The sequence below is a fragment of the Thermobia domestica genome, chromosome 11, assembly GCF_964235325.1.
Source record: "Thermobia domestica chromosome 11, izTheDome1.hap1.1, whole genome shotgun sequence".
In the NCBI taxonomy this organism is placed as follows: domain Eukaryota; kingdom Metazoa; phylum Arthropoda; class Insecta; order Zygentoma; family Lepismatidae; genus Thermobia; species Thermobia domestica.
Window position 1 is genome coordinate 222,164,423 of NC_137464.1, and position 20,827 is coordinate 222,185,249.

The window sequence follows — 20,827 nt, forward strand, 5'->3', positions numbered from 1 at the left end:
TTGCTTATTTTCATCATAAAACTTTCGACAGGGCTGTACCCAGCAATTGCTCTTGGGGACGGCAAGATATTTTCAGAGGGGGGTGGACTTTTTACATACTAAAGGCGAACCGAAAATCCTGTTTCAGAATGTGAAAGCATTAATAACTCATTATACGTAGACCACATATACAGGGTGTTTCAAACCAACACCGACAACGTTTGGAAGGTGATTCCTGACACCAAGATAAGACGAAAAGTATAGACAAACTTGGGTGCACAAATGCTTCCTTTCGGAGTTATAGGCTGCCGAAAACATGAAAAAATGAACTTTAAAGGCCCATACCTCCAAAACTATCTGACCTACCGTAGTCGGATCAAGTCTTCACTTATGAACTAATATGTGCCCTATCCAAAAATACATGTTCCAGAATCCTAAGGTACTCAGGCAACAATTTTATAGAGGAAGTTTGGCTACGGGCAAATAGTTTGAAGCACTTACCAAGTGCTTCTATAAAAATTGTTGTTGAAGTACCGTAGGATTCTGTAGTCCTTTAAAGTTCATTTTTTCATGTTTTTGGCAGCCTATAACTCCGAAAGGAAGCATATGTGCACCCAAGTTGGTGTATACTTTTTGTCGCATGTTGGTGTTAGGAATCACCTCCCAAACATTGTCGGTGCTGTTTTGAAACACCCTGTATGTCAACACTGTCTTTGCCAAAATGAGGTTGTTAATTTTATTCCTTTTGACTGTTTATCTCGTGTGTTGAAATTGCAAGAAGCGCGCTATGACGTTACAGGGGATAAAGTTTTAAAATGGTTGACATATGAGAAGTATTCTAATATTTGTCATTTGTGGTATTTTTTAACCTCTTAAGCAAAAGACCCAACAAAATCTAACTAGAAAGTCTAGTGGAAAATGTTTACCTTTTTAACTACACCATCTAACTTAAGAAAATTTCGTGCAGTACACTTTAAAATTATTAAATGTATTTCTACTATAATAATTTATAACGTAATTTTCCATAAAAATTACAATTTAAAAAGATAATATTAACAAGTTAAACTAAAGTTAAATCAGCATCTTCCTTTAAGTCCAAATCTGTTTTTGAATACTTAACGAATCCTATATATCGAATGTGTTGGTTACATCTCCAGAATGTAGCAACATATTCTGGACATGATAAGACTTGTCCTTCATCCACAAAGAAACATGATAAATCAGCAGAGATTCGTCTACGAGCACTACAAAGTGATAACAGAAAGTCATCTTCACCAATGATGCTGTGAAACCTCACACTTTGAAGATATAAAGCTGTTAGCAAAAGTAGTCGTGCATCTTCAGCTCGTATCGGTATTAAAATTGTACACTCTTTAAGTCTAATGGTTCCGAGCTGGCAAGACCCAAAATTCAACAAATACTCAACCGAATCAATCCATGAAAAATGCCTTCTGCTTTTGAGGGATAGCTTTTGCAACCTAGGACATGCTTTCAACAGCCATGTTAAGGAAATCTCGTTTATTATGTCATAGCCTATAATATCCAATTCCTGAAGCTTATGCCCAGAAACAGTGAGGAAGTTCATAAAACCAACTATAAGGTATTTGGTGTCAAATTCGTGATCAAAACACAATTGCAGTTTAGAAATGGAGTCAAAATTTACAAGTTCCAGTAAGGAACAATTAACATTTTCGAACTTTACATCTTGTACTGAGCTGCAAATGTGGGTCAAAGCTTTTAAACGACTTGGAGTCAAATTAGATACACACAAGGAAGCAAAATTTAAGCGTGGACATTTCAGTTCTATACCATTTTCAGCTGCTTTCTGATAATCTGCATAAATACTGTCCAAACATTCTTCTAATTTCTCGGTTTGTACTTTCACCAATTGATTCATAAGTGTAAACAAGAGTCGTAAGCCTGCAACAGTGATGTTAGTGCCATGCAAACATATTTCTTGTAGTGTGTTGCAAATCTTAGTCTTGTGTCTTACATAATCGCATTTATGTGTTGGCGTTTTGGGCATATTGCATATTTTGGTTTGGTTTCGACACTTCTTTGGCAAGAAGTACAGAGAGCGTTCATCGATTACATCCGCTTCAGAGTAGCTACTGGTACACTCTACAATCTGAGAAAGAGACGAAATTCCCTTGTCAGTGACATCTTTCGATTTTATGATGTCCAATATTTGCAAACTACAACATGTGTTTCCAATAACTGTCAGAATAGAGTCTGTGCAAATGGAATGCAATCCTATGTGCGTTATATGAATACTTCTTTGGAAAATAACTTTGAATAATTGCACTGCGTTTTTCGTATTGTTATTACAACCGTTTTCTTCACCACTAATTCGTCTTTCCATCAATCTCAGCGTTAGCAGATTTTCGGATTTACACGATAAAACGTAAAGCAATTTCTCTAAATACTTGGGTGGTAGATAATTGGTGTATCTATACTCAAATTCTCTAACTTCTGCTGAGACGAAGAGCCGAGTTAAAAGAACAACCGCTGCATGGACAGAAGACGAAGATAAACCAACTGAATACATCTGTCCATAAGTGGATAAACCTTCCTCCAACACCTCCGACTGAAGAACCAGTGGTAAACGCAGAAAATAGTTTTTAAAACATTTCTTTTTGTCATGGTCTTTAACCAACATTAATTGTGGAAGCATCCAATTGATCAACTGACTCTTTGCGAGGGACTTCAATGACTCTGGCTGGTTTAATATGTCGTAACTGTAGTCCATTTCTAACGCTGGACACTTTTGTTTCTCTTCCTGAAAACAAAACAATAATGATAGTTGTGAATAAGTAGGGAATCAAAGAAAAAAAATTGAGAAATACATAAGTACTATTGTCAAGAATAAGTACCGTATTTCTTCGAATATAAGGCGCCATCGAATCTAAGGCGCACCTGAAATTTCACTTCATTTAAACTCATTTTTAAAAAGCTTCGAATGAATCTAAGGCGCAGAAATAATGTAAAAAAAGGGAGTAATTTCGATCATCATTTTCTTATCAATAAAACGAAATATTCATTCTTCGTGAGCGAGTACATCTTTGTGCAGTCTGTCATTGTTGTAATACACCCAATTTTAAGCAAATTAGTTATAACTACCACTATTAAAGACTGTAGTAGATTCTATGTTGTAACCTATGTGCAATGGATAAATATATATATTGCAGTATATACATCGAATCCAAGACGCCATCGAATCCAAGGCGCACCTGAATTTTCGACGTCTAAAAGCTGACAAAAAGGTGAGCCTTATATTCGATGAAATACGGTATATGGTATCCTGAAAGCTTGCTCGGTATTCCAGAAAGAAATCTTGGGTAACGGATGTAGATCTTCTTATCACTTCATGATTCTAAAGGAAATTAATGCGAAATCTATTAGTAAGTGACTGCAAAATAATTAATTCTGCTGCTCTTGGAATCTGTTGTACAGAATTATATACATGTGTTTCAAAGAATGGAACGAAATCTCTAACATTAAGCTATTGCGTTCTTTAGGTAAGCGAAAACGGATAATTGAAGAAAGAAGCGGAATGAGAGTGTGAAAGCAAAAGGGAAGACCTCGAGAAAATCTCTGACATGACGTCCTTGAACTCACATGGTCTGAAATGGAAACAGGGACTCCTAACATCAGAGGTGATAACTCTATTCGTAAGCCTCCGTGCCTCCATGTTATTTTACGAGAACTGTTCAGTAAAGATTGGTGCATTTTTATACAGGTTGCAGAATAATTTATTTTGTTATAAATAACCCTATGAACTGTAACCCTACTACTACTAATCACTTCATAAAGCTATTTTCCAAAAGAATTATCGAAATTTGCATTGTACGTAGTTTGAATAAAGCACTAATTGAAGTTAAAACGTATGGACTTATTATTTCGAGAAATAACAAAAGAAAAATGTTACTTTGCGCGGGAATCGAACTCAGAACCTCTAAGTCCGCAGTTTAGTACGCAAACCGTATGACCATTTTTTTAAAAAGGTAACTGTTTTACTAAACGTATCTCATTAACTTGCCTAACTACTTATTTCTAGGTTTTACTTAATTCGTTTCCCCTGTAATCTAGAACGACAGGGACATTAAGACAGAAACATCAAGGAAGTTACAATTCATAAGGCTCTCCCACCGGGAATCGAACCCGGGACCTCGTGCATCAAAGGCGCACGTGCTAGCCACTAGACCAGTGGGAAGGGCAAGCTATAGCACTCGGGACTTATAGGTCGCATTTTCATCATGTTCTAGTACCTCCTTTTTTGTTTGTCGATTCAAGCGTCATCCGTGAAGGCATTGTTTTCAATTATGAATCGAATCAGTGTCTCTTTTCCTGGAGAATCCAAATGCGCTATAAGAAATGAGGGTTTCCATTTGAAATGTTAAAGTTAACCCCCCCTATCCCCGAACGGGTTGGAGATAAGGGGTTGCGTTTGGTATCAATGGATAGCTTTTCCAAAACTATTTAGCACGTGTTTTTGTTTGTTTTGCTGATCTGTACGTTTCGCGAGATATTGGACAGTTCCGGGACTTTTTCCGCACCCTGTCCGTTATATACTTGCTACAGAAAATTAGTTTCATATCTTATGGGTAGATCAAGATGGAAAGTTCTAATAATGAAATTTAGACATCTTTCGTTCTAGAACTGCATCTGTAACAAAGGTCTGAATGAACACATGTACTGATCCACTTACTGGAAAATTGAAGGTAAGCAGTGGGAACGATATATTGCATTGAAGTTAATTTTTCTTCCCACACAAGGCAGATACAACGCTTAAAGTGGCTCTACAACATAGTTTAGAGATGGTTTAAAATATTTGAATATGCAAAACAATCATCTTCAAAGGAAAGACAGTCTGGGGCTCCAGTAACTGCTTCCACTGAAGAAAACATAACGTGAACGTAATCATTGTGAGTGAAGATTGTTGAATAATCTTAAGAACACTAGCAGACATGTTTAAGATATTAGTAGGTGACACTTATAAATTACTATAAAAAAATCTGAACTCGCTGGGTCGCCAGACTGCCCATGCTAAACAAATGGACTTGGATTAGAAAAATTGAAATGAAATCTTTAAGTTTTAGGTCCCATGGTTATGTCTTCTAGGCTAAAGGAGACGGTGATGATGAGAAATGAACGAAATGGTGGAATGAAGAAAGTGGGAGGAAACGGAAGAACCCCGAGAAAACCCACGCACATAGAGTTTGTCCACCACAAAGCTCACTTGGCGCGAGCTGGGATCGAACCAAGGGCCATGTACACTCATGTCCAAAATTATTATCGCATATCTATAACAGTCTTCTTGTAAGAATACAATTTGATAATGATTTTTGAGGGTACTTTTAATACTGATACTATGTGTATAATCGGAAAATGTATATTTGTGGTAAATTTCATAGGAAAAGAATTATAAATACGAAAATTAAAATTAGTAAAATAAAATGTTGCTAACTGGAGAAGAAAGTTTTATTTTCGTTTTATTATTCTTATTTACTGTTCTTTTGACATGAAATTTGCCCCATTCATGTCTTTGCCGATTATACACATATTAACATTATAAGAAATACCGGGTGAATTCTTTATCAAATTATATTCCTACAACAACACATTTATAGACATGTGACAATAATTTTGGACATGAGTGTATACTAGAGGTGAATCCTCTATCACTTTTTTTTATTGCAACTTAATGTCAGTACAAGTCAATAGACAAAATAAGGAAGGTGATACAAAGTGACAGGTACAGGAAAAGGTACATTATGTATGTAGCACTCTAAAAAAAAAAAAATGCAAATAACCTATTGCTTATGGCAAAATGAATTTGGTTTAGCTGTGCATATAAAAACATAGTATAGGAAATATGAACAAGTTTCTGAGATTCTGCTAACAAACATAAAACAGTGTTCCCAATCAACCATATTAACAGTTTGATATTTAGTTCTCGGGAAAAAAAAGTAAAGTCAGGAAAAAGAATTAAGTCAATTGAAATAACCATAGGAGTAGTGCGGCACATGTGGAGCATATAGCGACAAAACTGGGGCCACACAACTGTTGCTTTACCATACTCTGTAAGACGATGTTGAATAGTGTCCTTTACATTGCAAGAAGCACAAAGATCAGTCACTAAACTCAAGTGAATGTCGTTTGGCTACAGTATCAACAATTTGATGCACCAGAATAAATGACATGAATCTTGCTCGATAAGTTAAATAAGGAGCATGTAAAACACACCAGATACGTTGCCAATTATGATGGGGATATCTTAGCAACGATATTAGGAGAAAGAGTACGAGGTTGGCGAACTGCTGAATACACTTTTTTTTTTTTTTTTTTTTGACAGAGGCACTTCATCCATATCATTATTCAACAGTCGATAACAGGCCTCATGCAGAACCGGTTTCAGATAAGTATATTGAGGTGGGAGATATCCACGAAAGAAGGGTGCTTCTAATGTAGTAAGTTCATGAAGAGCTGAGTGGTAGGATGATCAAGATGCTCATGGAGTAAACCTAAACATCGTTGGAGATACAGTGCTTTAGTCTGCAATTCGACATCTTTCAAACTTAATTTACCGTTGTGGAAATCGGTGCACAAGATTTGGTAAGAAACACGGAAATTCATAGGTTTCCACAGAAAATTACCCACAATTGTCTTAACTTTTGCAAGATGGCAGTTAGAAAAAGGCAGTACTTTGGCAATATTATATAATTGAGATAACCTATATAAACGCACAAATTCTAGGCGAGATACGAGCCTAAGGTTACGAAATCGATGTTGATCGAGAACATAAGTTAGCCGATTGACTGCAAGGCCAACACTATTAGTAATAATATCAACTACACTAGAACTAAAAATCACTCCCAAAATTTTAACTGACTGCTGTCGCTGACCAATGGAAGTAGTAGTAATAATGGTTGACTTACCCAGAGGCATTATTTACGTTTTATTAGGGTTAAGGTTGACTCCGGATAATGATTCGTGGAGCCTTACGTGAAGTCGGCGTGACCACACAACTGAGCCACAGTGGCTCCCAAGGAGTTAGGGTTTAACGTTTCATTCAACAGCGAGGGTATATGAAACACGGGTCTATAGTTTAACGTGGGATCCGGACTACATGAGCTCCCGTGTCACCGAACTTTACGCGGGGAATAGAACCTAAGTCCCGCGCCAAGGGCGAATACGCTATCCACATAAACACAAGAAAGCTCGCTAAATAAATTTAATATGCGTATAAATTTGTTCGGAACTGGAACTTGTTTGGAAGAAAGTGAGGATTTTCTTGCAAAACTGATAACTTATATGAAAGGTGGCTCTATAATTTTTACCGTAACTGTAAGCAACTGAGCTACACGTGGAAATTACTCTCACACAAGAATCAAGGTAAGAAAGTGAAGGCTTCTGCAAGGAAGGCCATGCTTTTTATTTTCTTTCATATTCAAAGAATGGTGGAACTTCATATTGTACACGCATAAACAGATTAAGTACATTCATATATTGAAAATCTTTAAACAAAATATTATGTAAATAAAATATATATATATAGTTTCTTCAATGCAACAGGGTGGTTGCTGTTTGCGCATATTGCAAAAATTTTGTCTGACTCTCGAAAATGAATGTGAAACATGTTTCACAGACTTCGCCTAGTCCAGATGTGATCCTGAATGGCCTTTGTTATCCAGCGCTTTGAAGAAATATCTTGTTGGTAAATATTTTTTTGTCATCGGAGCAAGTGGCCAAAGCTTCGGAGATAATACTGAAAAACCTTTCGAAAAATGGCTTCCAGAGTGTCTTTGACGACTAAAAGAAAGCTGAGGCAAGTGCTTCGAATTAAGTAGTGAATACCTAGAGAGACATCACAAATATGATCATTGCTTTCTGAACAGCTGTCGTATACTCAATCAAGACTATAAAATTATGTATCCAAACTGAGTTAGTCTATGAAAATAACGACAATGCTGAGACTATAAAAATCATCTCTTTATACTGGTTCAAGGCAGATTTTTATAAAAATTGTATTAAAATCATAGAAACGATATCTAGACTAATTCAGACTTGTAAAGATAACAAACTTCATTATTATACTGATATTAAACAAGACACAACCAGAAAGTAAGTTTCCAAAGTGTACCAAGGATGCGTGAGGGTCAGAATGGAACATGTTTAAGAAGGAGTGGCAAAGGAACACATAGTCATAATTTGGCGCGAGTGCAGTTGTGTGGAATCAGTGGTGAGAGAACTCTTGTAACGTAAACATGGCTGTATAAATACAGTCCGCCACCAAGTGCGAAGTACGCGCGTTAATTAGATTTCTCCATGGTAAGAATCTAACAGCATCAGAAATCAACTGGAAGTTGTGTGATGTTTATTCACCTGATGTCATAAGAGAATATATAGTCAAAAGATAACGCAGGCAACTGAAGGCAGGTCGCACCGATATGCACGGCGAACATTTCAGTAGACTACCGTCCATAGACACATCTGACTTGATTAAAAAATGTGCAGCACGCAATTCTGCAGAACAAGCAGTTCAGTGTCCGCATATCTCCCGTTCTCTGGTGCATGAAGTCATTGCCCACCGACTACAGTTTTTACGTTGTTTGTACGATGAGTTCCAATACAATCGACAGCGGAGCACAAGGGATCCTAGCATCCGTTTTGACTTACCAGCCGCTTTACCACCAAGAAGATGACCAGTTCCTCGATCACATCGTCATCGGTTATTCTATATAACGCCAGAAGCTAAGCAACACTCCATGTACTGGCAACATAGCAGTTCGCCCATCAAGACTAAATTTAAACAAACATTGTATATTCAAAATTATTGCGCACGGGCCTCTGGGACCAACAGAGAGGTCTTCTGACCCTGACCCAGCATTTGGCTACTATAGGGTTTATCATGCATATTGGTACGACCTGTTCTGAATTGTCTTCACTATCTTCTAACCAGATCTTCTCACGACATCCTGTACACACCTTTAAACAGCTGTTTGTAGATTTCTGACGCAGACAGCTTCTTAGCGTAGAGAACCCTGATTACCGCGCGTACCTCGTACTTCGTAGGAAACTGTGGGTAGCTATGTTTGTCACCGTCGCATTTACGCTAGAGCAAATGTGAGGGTGCATATTCCTTAGTTGCGCAGATGGCGCGTGGAGTGGTGAGGTGGTATCCAATATTATTTTTAAATAAGAATCAAGGTTTAAATATTTCCTATGTATTTTATAAAAATATTTATAAGTATCGGATACAGACTGTGCAGGTATAATGAGGTAGATAGGATACTTATCATGACATCCAGCTGTCCATTGCACTTCACAAAAGATAACTGAGTCTATAATTCTCGTCGCACTTTGTTTCACTCCATGCACTTCATATTCCAGAGCCTGGCCTCCGGTGCCCCCTCGGTACGGGTTCCGACCCTTCCGCTGCTGCCACTGTTGATGTTCTCTCTTCGGGTCCCACGTGAAGAAGAAGGCTCTCCTCACTCTGATGTATACAGCCCCCTTGGCCGGATCCTGCGCTGCCACCTGGCGAGAAAACTGGGAAAACATCCAGAGACGTTTCAGAAGCCTGAGACGATGTGGTGGCTCTGACTACCACATGTTAACCACACCACAGTTCTCCCACGACTGACTGCATACAACAGCACTCACGTCAGGCTATGGCCACGTGTTTCTTCTCCATCCTTGCGCAAGCACATCCTGTTATGAATAATTTTGTCATTTGGGGATTCAATTGGAACTTACGTTCTAGATGGACTTTGTAGCCTATCTACACACTAAAATGGGCATCGGAAACAAGGTGTAACTGATCAACTGTTAGGAACGGCTGATTTTTTAAAAATTACAGACAAGTTATCAATATAAAATAAATCTTCTGTTAATGGTGTTTGTTGAAGTTGAGCGTCCTTTTCTAGCACTGAGGCTAGATGAGGCGTGGACCCACAGTGTAAGGTGAGAACCGAACGGCGCTAATGTGTGCAAATTTCACGGCTTTACCATCAAATATCGACGCCGGGATCAGGTAAGCTCGCCGGATCCATTCCTGGTCTGGGAACGTTGGAATTTGAATGCGATTACTACTAGACCGCGAGTAAAGTAAGAGGAATGTTTTGTAAGTGTTAAAAATTCAACGTCAACACCGAGGCTATTTGGTCCCATCACGATAAGGACAACGGCTAACACAAACAGGAGATTAATAAAATTACAATAAATCTTCTAAAAATGCGATCAATTGTAGGATCTAGAAATTAAGAAAAATAAACAAAAAAGTTAAATCAGAGATCACGAAAAGTATTGAAATAAATAGAGCAATATTTCAATCCGTTAACATCTTACGGATTACGATGGCTGTTCATATTCCGTATGTCTTACATGAAAATATGTGATTTTGTTACAAGGTTCATTCCCTTTAGATTCGTGTAAAATTGATCCAAATGCAAAGTTCTCTGCAGCCAAAGCGAACTAATTTTAGCAGCCCAAGTCGGTAATTGGCATATTTATGGGCCTTCATATATCAAGAATTCAATCATACTATAAAGGTAACCAAGAAAGTTATGCCGCTTTTTCACCCACCGCCTTCGAACGTCGATAAGTCACCTAAAACGTATCTGGAAGATTAAAAATAGTCCCCATCAGAATCGACGACTTTCTGCCAACGTTCTGGAATGCCATGGATTCCAGCACGATAAAACTTGGTGGGCTGTGAAGGTATCAAGTGCATTTTGAACCTCTACTAGGGACTTGAACTGCGTCCTTTAAGGTGATTGTCCAAGGAATGCAACAGGTGATAATCGGACGATGCAATATCCGGGGAGTATGGCGAATGCAATAGTGTTTCCCACCCACGACGTAGAATGATGTCCAGGGTCATCCTAGCTACCATGGGGCTTAGCGTTTTCCTGTAACAGGAAGACCCCTTTACGATTCAGAAGTGCTGGCTCCAGAGTTTGAAGTTTTTCTTAAACACGGCTTAACTGCTAACAGTTCACAGTTGCATTGATGTTCTGACCAGCTAGTAGCAGTTCCCGATGCACGATGCCGCGAGCAGTCCACCAAACACACAAGAGGACCTTCTGTTGCAGTGCTGGTTTCGCCTGCTTTGGAACCGGTTCATAGGATTCTAACCAATGATGACGGCGTCGTGGAGCTTTATGCAGGACCCACTTCTCATCACATATAAACACCCTGTCGAAAAGTGATCCCTTCCTCAGACGAGACAACAAAGAAACACTGGTGTCTGCTTGCGTTGCCTTCTTGCCCGGAGTCAAATCATGTGAGATCCATCAACCCTACTTGTAGTGCTTCCCAAATTGATGGAGGTGTTGCCAAATGGTTTCTCCACTCACACTGAATTGTGGTCCCAGTTCCTCATATGTCTGGTCACTGTTCGCCCCAATTGCTGCCTGAAGATCATTTTGTACATGTGTTGGTATTCCGGCACGTGGTGCGTCTTCGAGTGTTTCGTCATCGTCCTTAACCTTGTTAAACCACCGCTGTACTGTCCGCGTAATCACGACACCCTGACCAAAGATCTGGCATATCTTCCATCCCTCTGCAGCGGCATTTGACCCCAGTTGGAACTAGCACAGCATACACGTCCTTATGATGCTCTATGGAGGTCCCATGTTCACTCTGTTCTGACGCAAGTTCACGGTGAAACTGAACTGCCCAATCAGGTAGAATATTGGATATACCCAAACAAACAACTGACCTTCACCTTATCTCCATTCACATCCAATGGAACAAAGACCTTCGCAAAAAGCGACAGAACTTTCTTGGTTACTTTTATACTATAACTCTCGGACACAAAATTGCTTTTTAGTTTCTTTAGATGTAGCTGGATATGAATGTTGTATGTGAAAAATAACTGGGATCAAGTATCCACTCCGGTCGTCATCTTGAATAAGACATATTGGATTCAACTTTCGGTTTTTCAAATGAAACTAGGGGCAAGTGATTCACCATAATAATGTACAATTTTCTCGGAAATTCAATGGTGAATTTTACCGTAGCTTGTACTGTTTGGAAGGTATCGCATGTTAAATACCTCCAGGCATTTCACGAATAGACATCGCAGAGTAATATTAGTTACGCTTACATTTCTGTGAGTGATTGTTGTTACTTCTATGTTACACTATAACAAGGAATATTGTATTACGGTCGAAATGCCTAATATAAATCCAAATACGACCAAATTTTGGTAAAGACCTACCGTTTCCGTATTGACGTCTGTGTGTCTGCATATATGTAGGTTCAGAGAATATTTTGTCAGCGATAAATCACGTAAAAGATTACGTATGCACACGAGGACCCACACAACTTTCTATGGGGTGGTCCGGAAGTGGGCGTACCCCCCTTCGTTTCAACAGTATAGTGTTAGTTTTGGTAGAATGTCTGTACACAGTTACCTTGAAGTCTTAAGAGTCTAAAGAGTCAAACATCGGTATGATCAGCATCCATGTCATAACACAGCTGAATTCTGCGCCAAGTTCTCGCAGATGTTTTGCGGAGATACTCCGGATTCACGAGGATGAACGCATGTTCCACGGCTGCTCACAGTTCCTGCGTTGTGTGATATCGAGTGTTTCTTACTTGTTGCTTTATGAAACCCCAGGGAGCATTGTCTGGGGTCGTCACATTGGGACTTCTTAGAGGCCAGGCAAAGGGAGCTGGTGAAGATGCACAACCTCTTCCAATCCAGCGGCCAGGAAACGTCTGGTTCAGGTAATTGCGCACGTGAATCGCGAAGTGCGCTGGTGCACCAGAAAACAGATGAACAGGATAGCAATGTTGCCAGACAATGCCAAGCAATGTTACGAGACAATACCGAGCAATGTTACCAAACAAATATGGGTAAAACCTAAAACCGTCAGAAAACACCAATTAGGGGTGCGTCTACTTCCAGACCACACTGTATTTGGTTCAATATTCGTGAAGTGCCTGACATTTAACATGCAATAGCTTGCAAACAGTACAAGCTATTGTACAACTCACTACACAATGAATTTCTGAGAGAAATATACATTTGATTGTATCACTTGCACCTATTCCCATTTGAAAAAACAAAAGTTGAATCCAACATGGCGGAACCAAGATGGCGGCCGGGGTGGATAACATGTGTCAGAGAAGCAGTACTTGATCCGATTTATTTTGCATATACCTACATTTATGTCCAGTTACAACTAAAGAAACTAAAAGCAATTTTGTGACAAAGCGTTATAGTAGTGTATGATTGAATTCCGGATATACGAAGGCCCATAAATATAAAAGTTACCAATATGGGCATCTAAAATTAGTACAATGCACATTGAGCTGCGGAGAACTTTGCATTTGAATCAATTTCACACGATCTCGAGGGGACACTTTGCGAATGTACCTTGTTATAATCATGTTACATGAATTTTGCTTTCAGAAATAAAAGTCTAGACCGATATTCTTAATCCGTTAACATCTTCACCAATAACGGTGGCTATCCATATTCCATGTACCACTCATGGAATATGTATTTTGTGTGATCCTCTTTACTCTCTTACCAGAGATTATTTTCACTTTTATATTCATCGTTGTGATACCAGAAGGTAACTATTGTCTTGGAGGATTACTTATGTGATTAACAGTGCCTACAGTGAAAACAATGAATGTAGCAAACAGTAAAAATTCCAGAATGAAGACACTTTCTAATCGGAGAATGACGGTAACTGATAGAAGACAGTATTCAATAGAACACGAAAAGTGAAAAGAAATCTTTCAGTTTAACGTCCCACGCATATGCTCCTTAGGCTAAGGAAGACGGACGATTAAGCCAAGTGTTTGGTGGAATGAGAATGTTTGAGCAAAACAGGAGTACCGGTACCTGAGAATACCCACGGACACGATGTTGTCTACCACAACTTCCTTGGATGGGGATCGAACCAGGGACCCCACGCACCGGGGATAATCACTCTACCACTGAGCCACCCTGATCATGCTCATTATTCTTAAAACGGTTATCGTGGTTATGCTCTCTGAGATTCGGTCCGTAGCTATTATACAAACGATCTGATATTAAATTATTTGGTTCGAATTCTAATGAGTTTCACTGTGAGAGAACGGCTTGAAATTTTCGATATGTCTACAGCAGAGAGCTATTTTATTGATTCATTTATTGTTTCTGATGTACTTGAGAATCTATCAAATACTTCTAATAAATATAAAATAAGTTAGGACCAAACCTTTAAATAGGTGTAACCTCTATGAACACATTTTAATGCAATACTCTGGATTGGTACTCAAAGTAGGTGTCGCCACTATTTTGAATTGAAGACAGCGGATGTTGAGCTCAAGAAGCAGAAAGACTCTTCCTAATTAAGTTACAATCAAGTTACAACCGATTCCCATTTCCATTTCAAAAATAAGATGGGAATAAAACTCATCCATAAAAACACGTGTAAAATAAATCTTCAAATTAAACAAGCTAATCCAGAAGCTCCTAGTGTGTATAGCTGTGGAACAGAACCTCTGTTGTCGAGCCGAGCCTGTTCCTGGCAAAGTCCGGCCACTAAATATAGATCCCCCCCCTGGATCGAGAGCTATTTGCCAATCAAGTTTGGTTCAAATTTGGCCAATAGTTACCGAGAAATAAAATATCATATAGAAATTCAGTACACTCTCACACAATTATACGCCTCGAGTGAAACTAAGCTCTCATATGCGTAAACTGGGTGCTCAAAAGAAAAGAGGGTTAAGTATTGCAGAGTAGGTTCAGCGATATCGAACCTAACCGATACTAAACTAAGCTAACACAACCTAACCGAAACTAGCCTAATTTAACCTACCCTACCTTAATCTAACCTAAGCCTTAACATGATGTACCTACTCTCCGGTACAAAACAAAATACGAAGCAGTATGCCTCACGCTCGAATGAAAGATTAGAATTAAATTAATCTAACCGAGCATAACCTAATCTAACTAAAATTAATCCTTTAATTGGCAAGCATTGATAGCATTACAATTAAAATATTTACTTTGCTTTTATGGTCAAACCATGTCTTCCTGATCATAATTTAGTAATGTTTAAAATATTTTTGTACTTTGGTTACAAAATACAGGATGTTTATTTCAAAGCAACATTGCCATAGAATAGATCTTATGTGTTGGTACTGAGCAGCATTGCCCTATTATGATCAAATATCATAAGCATATTTTCAGTAATTAGCAGCAGTTTCGTTGAAATATCTTCCTACAGAGCAAGAAACCACACACACACACATATATATATATATATAAAAATAATAAAATAGCTTTCGCGAAACGTGAGGAGATAAAGCTTCTACAACACTGTTTGACTGCCCTCTGTTGACGAAGATTAAAAATATCTAAACAAGCGACCCGGAAATTATGTGTATGAATATTGTATGAAAGCAATAATCCAATTAAATGATCACTGAAGTTATAATTCGTGCGGATAACGCAATAAAATGCAATGTTGCTTGAGAGCAACGGTGCCAAATAAAGGGTTAACCTATATATCAATCCTCACCTTTCCAACTTTAAGGAAACTGTGCATGCGCGTGAAAAGCATGTCATGTAGCAAAACGCAATCAGTTTCTCAAAGTGAGTTCAGGTACGTATATATTACCCCTAATTACCAAATGTGAATCTGCGGTACCTCGACCAACTTTTCTTGATGCCCCTCCTCAACTCGATGCTGAAACCACTTGATAATTAATATCTCTCTGTGTTACGGCCTTGCCAGTAATTTGCAATTGAAATTTTTCAGATAGTTAGGTGTTCTAATATTTTTTTTTTTTTAAATACGAACATCACTTGATTGGTCACTTAGGTGGCATTTATTCCGAAGTTGGTCGTCCGCCTGGTTTTCGACAAAATGCGATAGCTTTAAAAGGGTATAGTAGAATAGAGTAAGATAATGATAAATATGGTAGGGTAGGGTCAGGTTATCTTTAGGAAAATTTAGACCTATTTTGTTAAAATTAATAGAGTGTAATTTCTCGTCTCTGCGTAAGGATACCAACTGGAGCGTCTCTGTACCCCTGCAGCCATTTTCAGAATACAAATGCTACTTACTTTTCCACAATGCAACCATGCGGTAACCTTGCGCGAAGTAGTCCCATCCGCTAGCCAAATAGTTCCATGTGTATAACCGCTTATAAAGAAAAGTAAACACAACTTTCGCTTTCCTTACACATTATCAAGCACACAAACGTTCAAATTATCCATTTCTTCCCGATAAATTTTCTAAACTTTGCGAGAAACGGACGACCAACCTTGGAACACTTTGATATATGACAAAAAAAATGAAAGTGTAATTCGTGCCTCAGTTATAGGCTTCGGGATTCCTTCAAAGACGAAAATAGAGCCCCTTTATTTATTCGGATTCTCTACAATGAACCGTTTACGGAACTTTTATGTTTTCCACTACTCCGTTCTAGTACTAATAGCAGATAATACAATCTCATTTAAGGGAAGCTAACATAACCTAATGTGACCTATTAGACTGCTACATAATTGCAGAATTTGAATGTTTGATCACGTTTTATCCAATGATCTTTAGGAACGGTAAAATAGCCACATATTTTTCAAAGTACTATTTTACTAACAAAACATTTTGCGAAGATACTAACATATACCAAACTGTTCCAATTTGGTCGTCCGTTTCTAACAGTTTTGAAAATTTATCGGAAAAAATTGGATAATTTCCCGATTGGATGGAATTAGATGGGTAATTTGAACGTTTGTGTGCTTGATAATTTGAAAGGAAAGCGAAAGTTGTGTTTATCTTTCTTTATAAGCGGTTATTGGAACTATTCGGTTAGCGGAGGGGACTACTTCGCGCAAGGTTACCACATGGTTGAATTGTGGGAAAATAACGAGCATTTGTATTCTGAATATGGCTGCAGGGGTACAGAGACGTTCCAATTGGTATTTTTACGCAGAGACGAGAAATTACACTCTATTAATTTTAACAAAATAGGTCTAAATTTTCCTAAAGATAACCTGACCCTATCCTATCATATTTATCACTACCTTACTCGATTCTATGGCCTATGTTTAGCAGAAGGGGTCCAGCTCTTTTCTCTAAAAAATGTTACTATTTTGGTAATTTCTATTCACATTCGGTTAGTTTAGGGTAGGGTTGGTTAGTTTAAGTTAGGCTAGTTTAGGTTATGTTCGGTTAGTTTAGTTTATGTTATATTAGTGTAGGAGTCCCGCATAATTTTCCAAAAAATGATAGAATTTCGCTTATTTCTACTAATATTACGTTAGTTTAGGTTAGTTCAGGTTAGCTTACGTTAGTTCATGTTCAGAGATGGAGTGGGTCGGTGGGTAAAGTTTTCTTAGTGGGTCAGCGGGTCGTGGGTCAACAGCATGTGACTCACCACCCACCGTGACCCACTGCTACCCACCACCCACCATGATCCATTGCGACCTACCGACTCAGTATGATGTACCGACCCACTCTGCTCACTGCATTGTAGACAGTATCTTCTGAAGACTTGTAAATTTGTCTTCGTTTTACTTTCAAGACCTTCATTTGCCTTCCTTTTCCATTTGTTTCTGTCTACTTACCTGAGGTGAGTATATCTAACCAAGTGAAAAAAAGAACTTCAGGCACTTTTCGATATTGATATTTTTATTTGTAATAATAGCACTAGGACTTATACTACTACTTGGGTTTCGAGACCTGTGAGTTTTTAGAGGAGCTAACTACTGGAAAAATTATATTTTTGAATCACTGTAATATATAAATTATTATATAAAATAAAAAATTGAATGTAACTATGCGTGCCTGATCATCACGGTCAAATTGCAAAGTCAAATGAAATTACTTTTGGTATATAGTTAGGCCTTAATCCAAATTGGGATGTTATATTGCTTTTATTATAATGCATAATATCCTAAGGAGGTAGTGAGGATCCGAATTTTTGCGAAAAAAAAATAGTATCTCGCAAGCCGTTAATCTTACGGAGCTGAAATTCAGTGTATTAACTCTTTATTGAAAATGCACTAGGATTTTTTAAAATTCTCCTATATGGGGGGGGGGGGCACTTTCTATATATGGAAAATTGGTAGTGAGTTGGTTTGTAAAAATAATCGAAAACGATCGATGTTATTTAAGAAAAAAAAATCAGAAACAAAAAATACAGTTCTTGGCTTCATATACCCATTGCTTTCTACTATAATAATTGCTGAAGCTTATCTTTATTATGTGGAGCGCTTACAGCACAGGGCAATCAACCCATCAAGTTGTGAGAAAAATAGACATAAAATTTGTACTGTAAGCTTAATTACACGGAAATTTTAAGTTTGGATTGTACACTGAGAAAAACAATTGTAGGTGGCGTACTTAAAAAAATAGGTTACATGCGTAATTCTTGTAGGTTTTAACGTACAGCAGACGTATAACTGAAAACGCATGTTTTATAATACTTTCTGTATAAGCGTTCCATCTATACGTACTTTCTGCATGAAACAATGTAGGCGGTCAGCAGTGGCGTATTTAGGGGGGGGCTTCCGGGCTTAAGCCCCCCCGAAATCTTACTTACTATAGTAAAGTATATGAAATATCTTGCAGAATTTTCACATTTTCAGGCAAAGCCCTCCCCGAAAGTTAGGAAAGCCCCCCCGAAAGAAAATCGTAAATACGCCACTGGCGGTCAGGATCTCACATATAAATGGACGTATAAGAACATATAGCTGACGAAGGACGGAAAACTGTTAGATGTCAGACATCCTCGAACGGCATGATGTAACACCTAAGGACAGTGCCTATGTAGCATACGGATAACATATGCTCCGTACTGATTTCTATAGTAAGCAAGAGGATACCGTATATTTCTACAATATACCGCTGTCCGGAGAACGCATTTTTCTCTGTGTACGCATAATTTTTAGTAAGTCTCTTCTTTGTTTTAGGTAGACTACTTTGAAGAAATATTCATAATAATTGCAATTATGCATATGTGTGACTTAAATTTACCGTGGTATTTTAGTGATTACACAAATTACAATTATGAGCACACTTTATGGAGATGCTCTCACATAGGGTACCCGAGCACCTTTATACACTATGAAGAACTGATTTTTCAAGTCTTTTGTGAGAAAAATACTGTGAACTGAGAAACCATAACCTTTTCCATATTGTACAGGGGTATTTTCCTGCGAATAGAAGTTTCTTTTGGAATGCATTCAGAAATTAACACTTGCAACAATACTCTCTTAGTACAAGTATATTTTAGACACACACTGATTTTCCCCCACATCGGACTGTTTCAATTTCCTTACTGACAAACACATTACCATATTATATCGTAAAGGTCAGATCCACCGTGATTGTAACAGAGTGGTGCTTGAGCGATTGACTAGAAATTCAAACTCCGATTAGTGACAATTTCAGTCTTGTTCTATTACAAGTGTAAACTCTTTAGTCAGTACAGAAGAGGCCGTGGATCATGTTCAGAGTTGATGTCGATGGATTATGGTGAGTCAGAGTAGGTCACAGTGGATGATAGTGGTTCATGGTGGGTGGTGGGTCATGGTTTGTCACCGTGGGTCATGGTGGGTGGTGGGTCACGGTGGGTCACCGTGGATCATGGTGGGTGGTGGGTCAGAGTGGGCCAGGATGGGTGGTGGGTCATGGTGGGTGGTGGGTCCGTGGGTCGTGGGTCACGGTGGGTGGTGGGTCAGTGGGTCAATTTTTCATTGACCCACGCCAACGCTGTTCATGTTAGGTTAGGTTAGATTTGGTTACATTATGTTACGTCTAAGTACTTGCATCACTAATTTCTCCTGTAAATTTTGTGTTTTTTTACGTGTTTCTGGACCCCTTGTACTAAACATAGTCCTATTTTACTATATCCTTTTAAAGCGATACTAAAATTGATGCTTCTTAAATTATAGTAGTTGTTATTACGCATTTTGTCGAAAACCAGGCGGACGACCAACTTCGGAACAAATGCCACCTAACTTCTCTTTCAGTCCAAAATGTTTAGAAATTATTAATATTATATGGATTTTCATTGGAAATCCATACATACATAACTTTGTTCTTATCATTTTGTAATGATTTGTTATATGTTTCGACACAAACTATTACTCACATGCAACATTTATTCTTAGACTTTCATAATATTGAAAAGTACAATAATTTACACATATCTACAATAATTTTTGAAGAAAACAAGTAGAATGGAAAAATAACAATTGATCGAATTACTTATCAACAAGTAAAAAATACTTACAAGAGGAAAATGGCGAACTTACGACAACAAAATGAACAAAATCTCGGAAATTAATATACTTTCTTTTTTGCATGTTTTCTTTCTTTTGTATTTCAGTGGGCTAGTACGAATATTGTGTAAGCATTCTCTACCCAATAGATTAGGAATAATATTTTTTTTTTAAAAATACGAGCATCACTTGGTCAATTTAATTTACAGACTGCAACGCATAATTGTACACGCTCAACGTTAGCCATAGAACTAAATACACGTTTCTGATTGGTTGCAGTTTGCGATTGTCCAAACCTTCTGGTTCATGTATTGTTTATTATAGAACTTTGTACTACAAGAAAATTGTCACTTTGTCTGTTGGTAAAAATAAAAACATAATTATGTTTGGATTACATTTCGTGAGAACATGAGGCATATTTTTTTTCAAGCGCTACCCTTTAAAAAAATATGCATTTTGGTCAAAAGGAAGCGGGCGAGGTTTGAAGTTGCATCACCCGAGTATGACAATATCACGTGGTATTATCATGGAGGGCAGGTGGAACAAAACGAGCCCTGGTGTTCGTGTTCTTCCAACTCCTTTCGCTCGCTGTCCGTCGCTTAG

The 20,827-nt window shown here is 38.1% G+C and overlaps 1 protein-coding gene across 1 annotated transcript; it reads right to left on the bottom strand.

Annotated features, from left to right (window-relative positions):
- Nucleotides 1-956: 956 nt before the first annotated feature.
- Nucleotides 957-20,408, bottom strand: LOC145664768 (uncharacterized). The gene is made up of 2 exons (XM_081731713.1): nucleotides 20,236-20,408; nucleotides 957-2,758 (listed from the first exon to the last, which is right to left on the bottom strand). Exon 2 carries the CDS (start codon nucleotides 2,726-2,728, stop codon nucleotides 1,040-1,042), a length of 1,689 nt encoding a protein of 562 aa, XP_081587839.1. The 5' UTR covers nucleotides 2,729-2,758; nucleotides 20,236-20,408; the 3' UTR covers nucleotides 957-1,039.
- Between the last annotated feature and the right edge of the window lie 419 nt (nucleotides 20,409-20,827).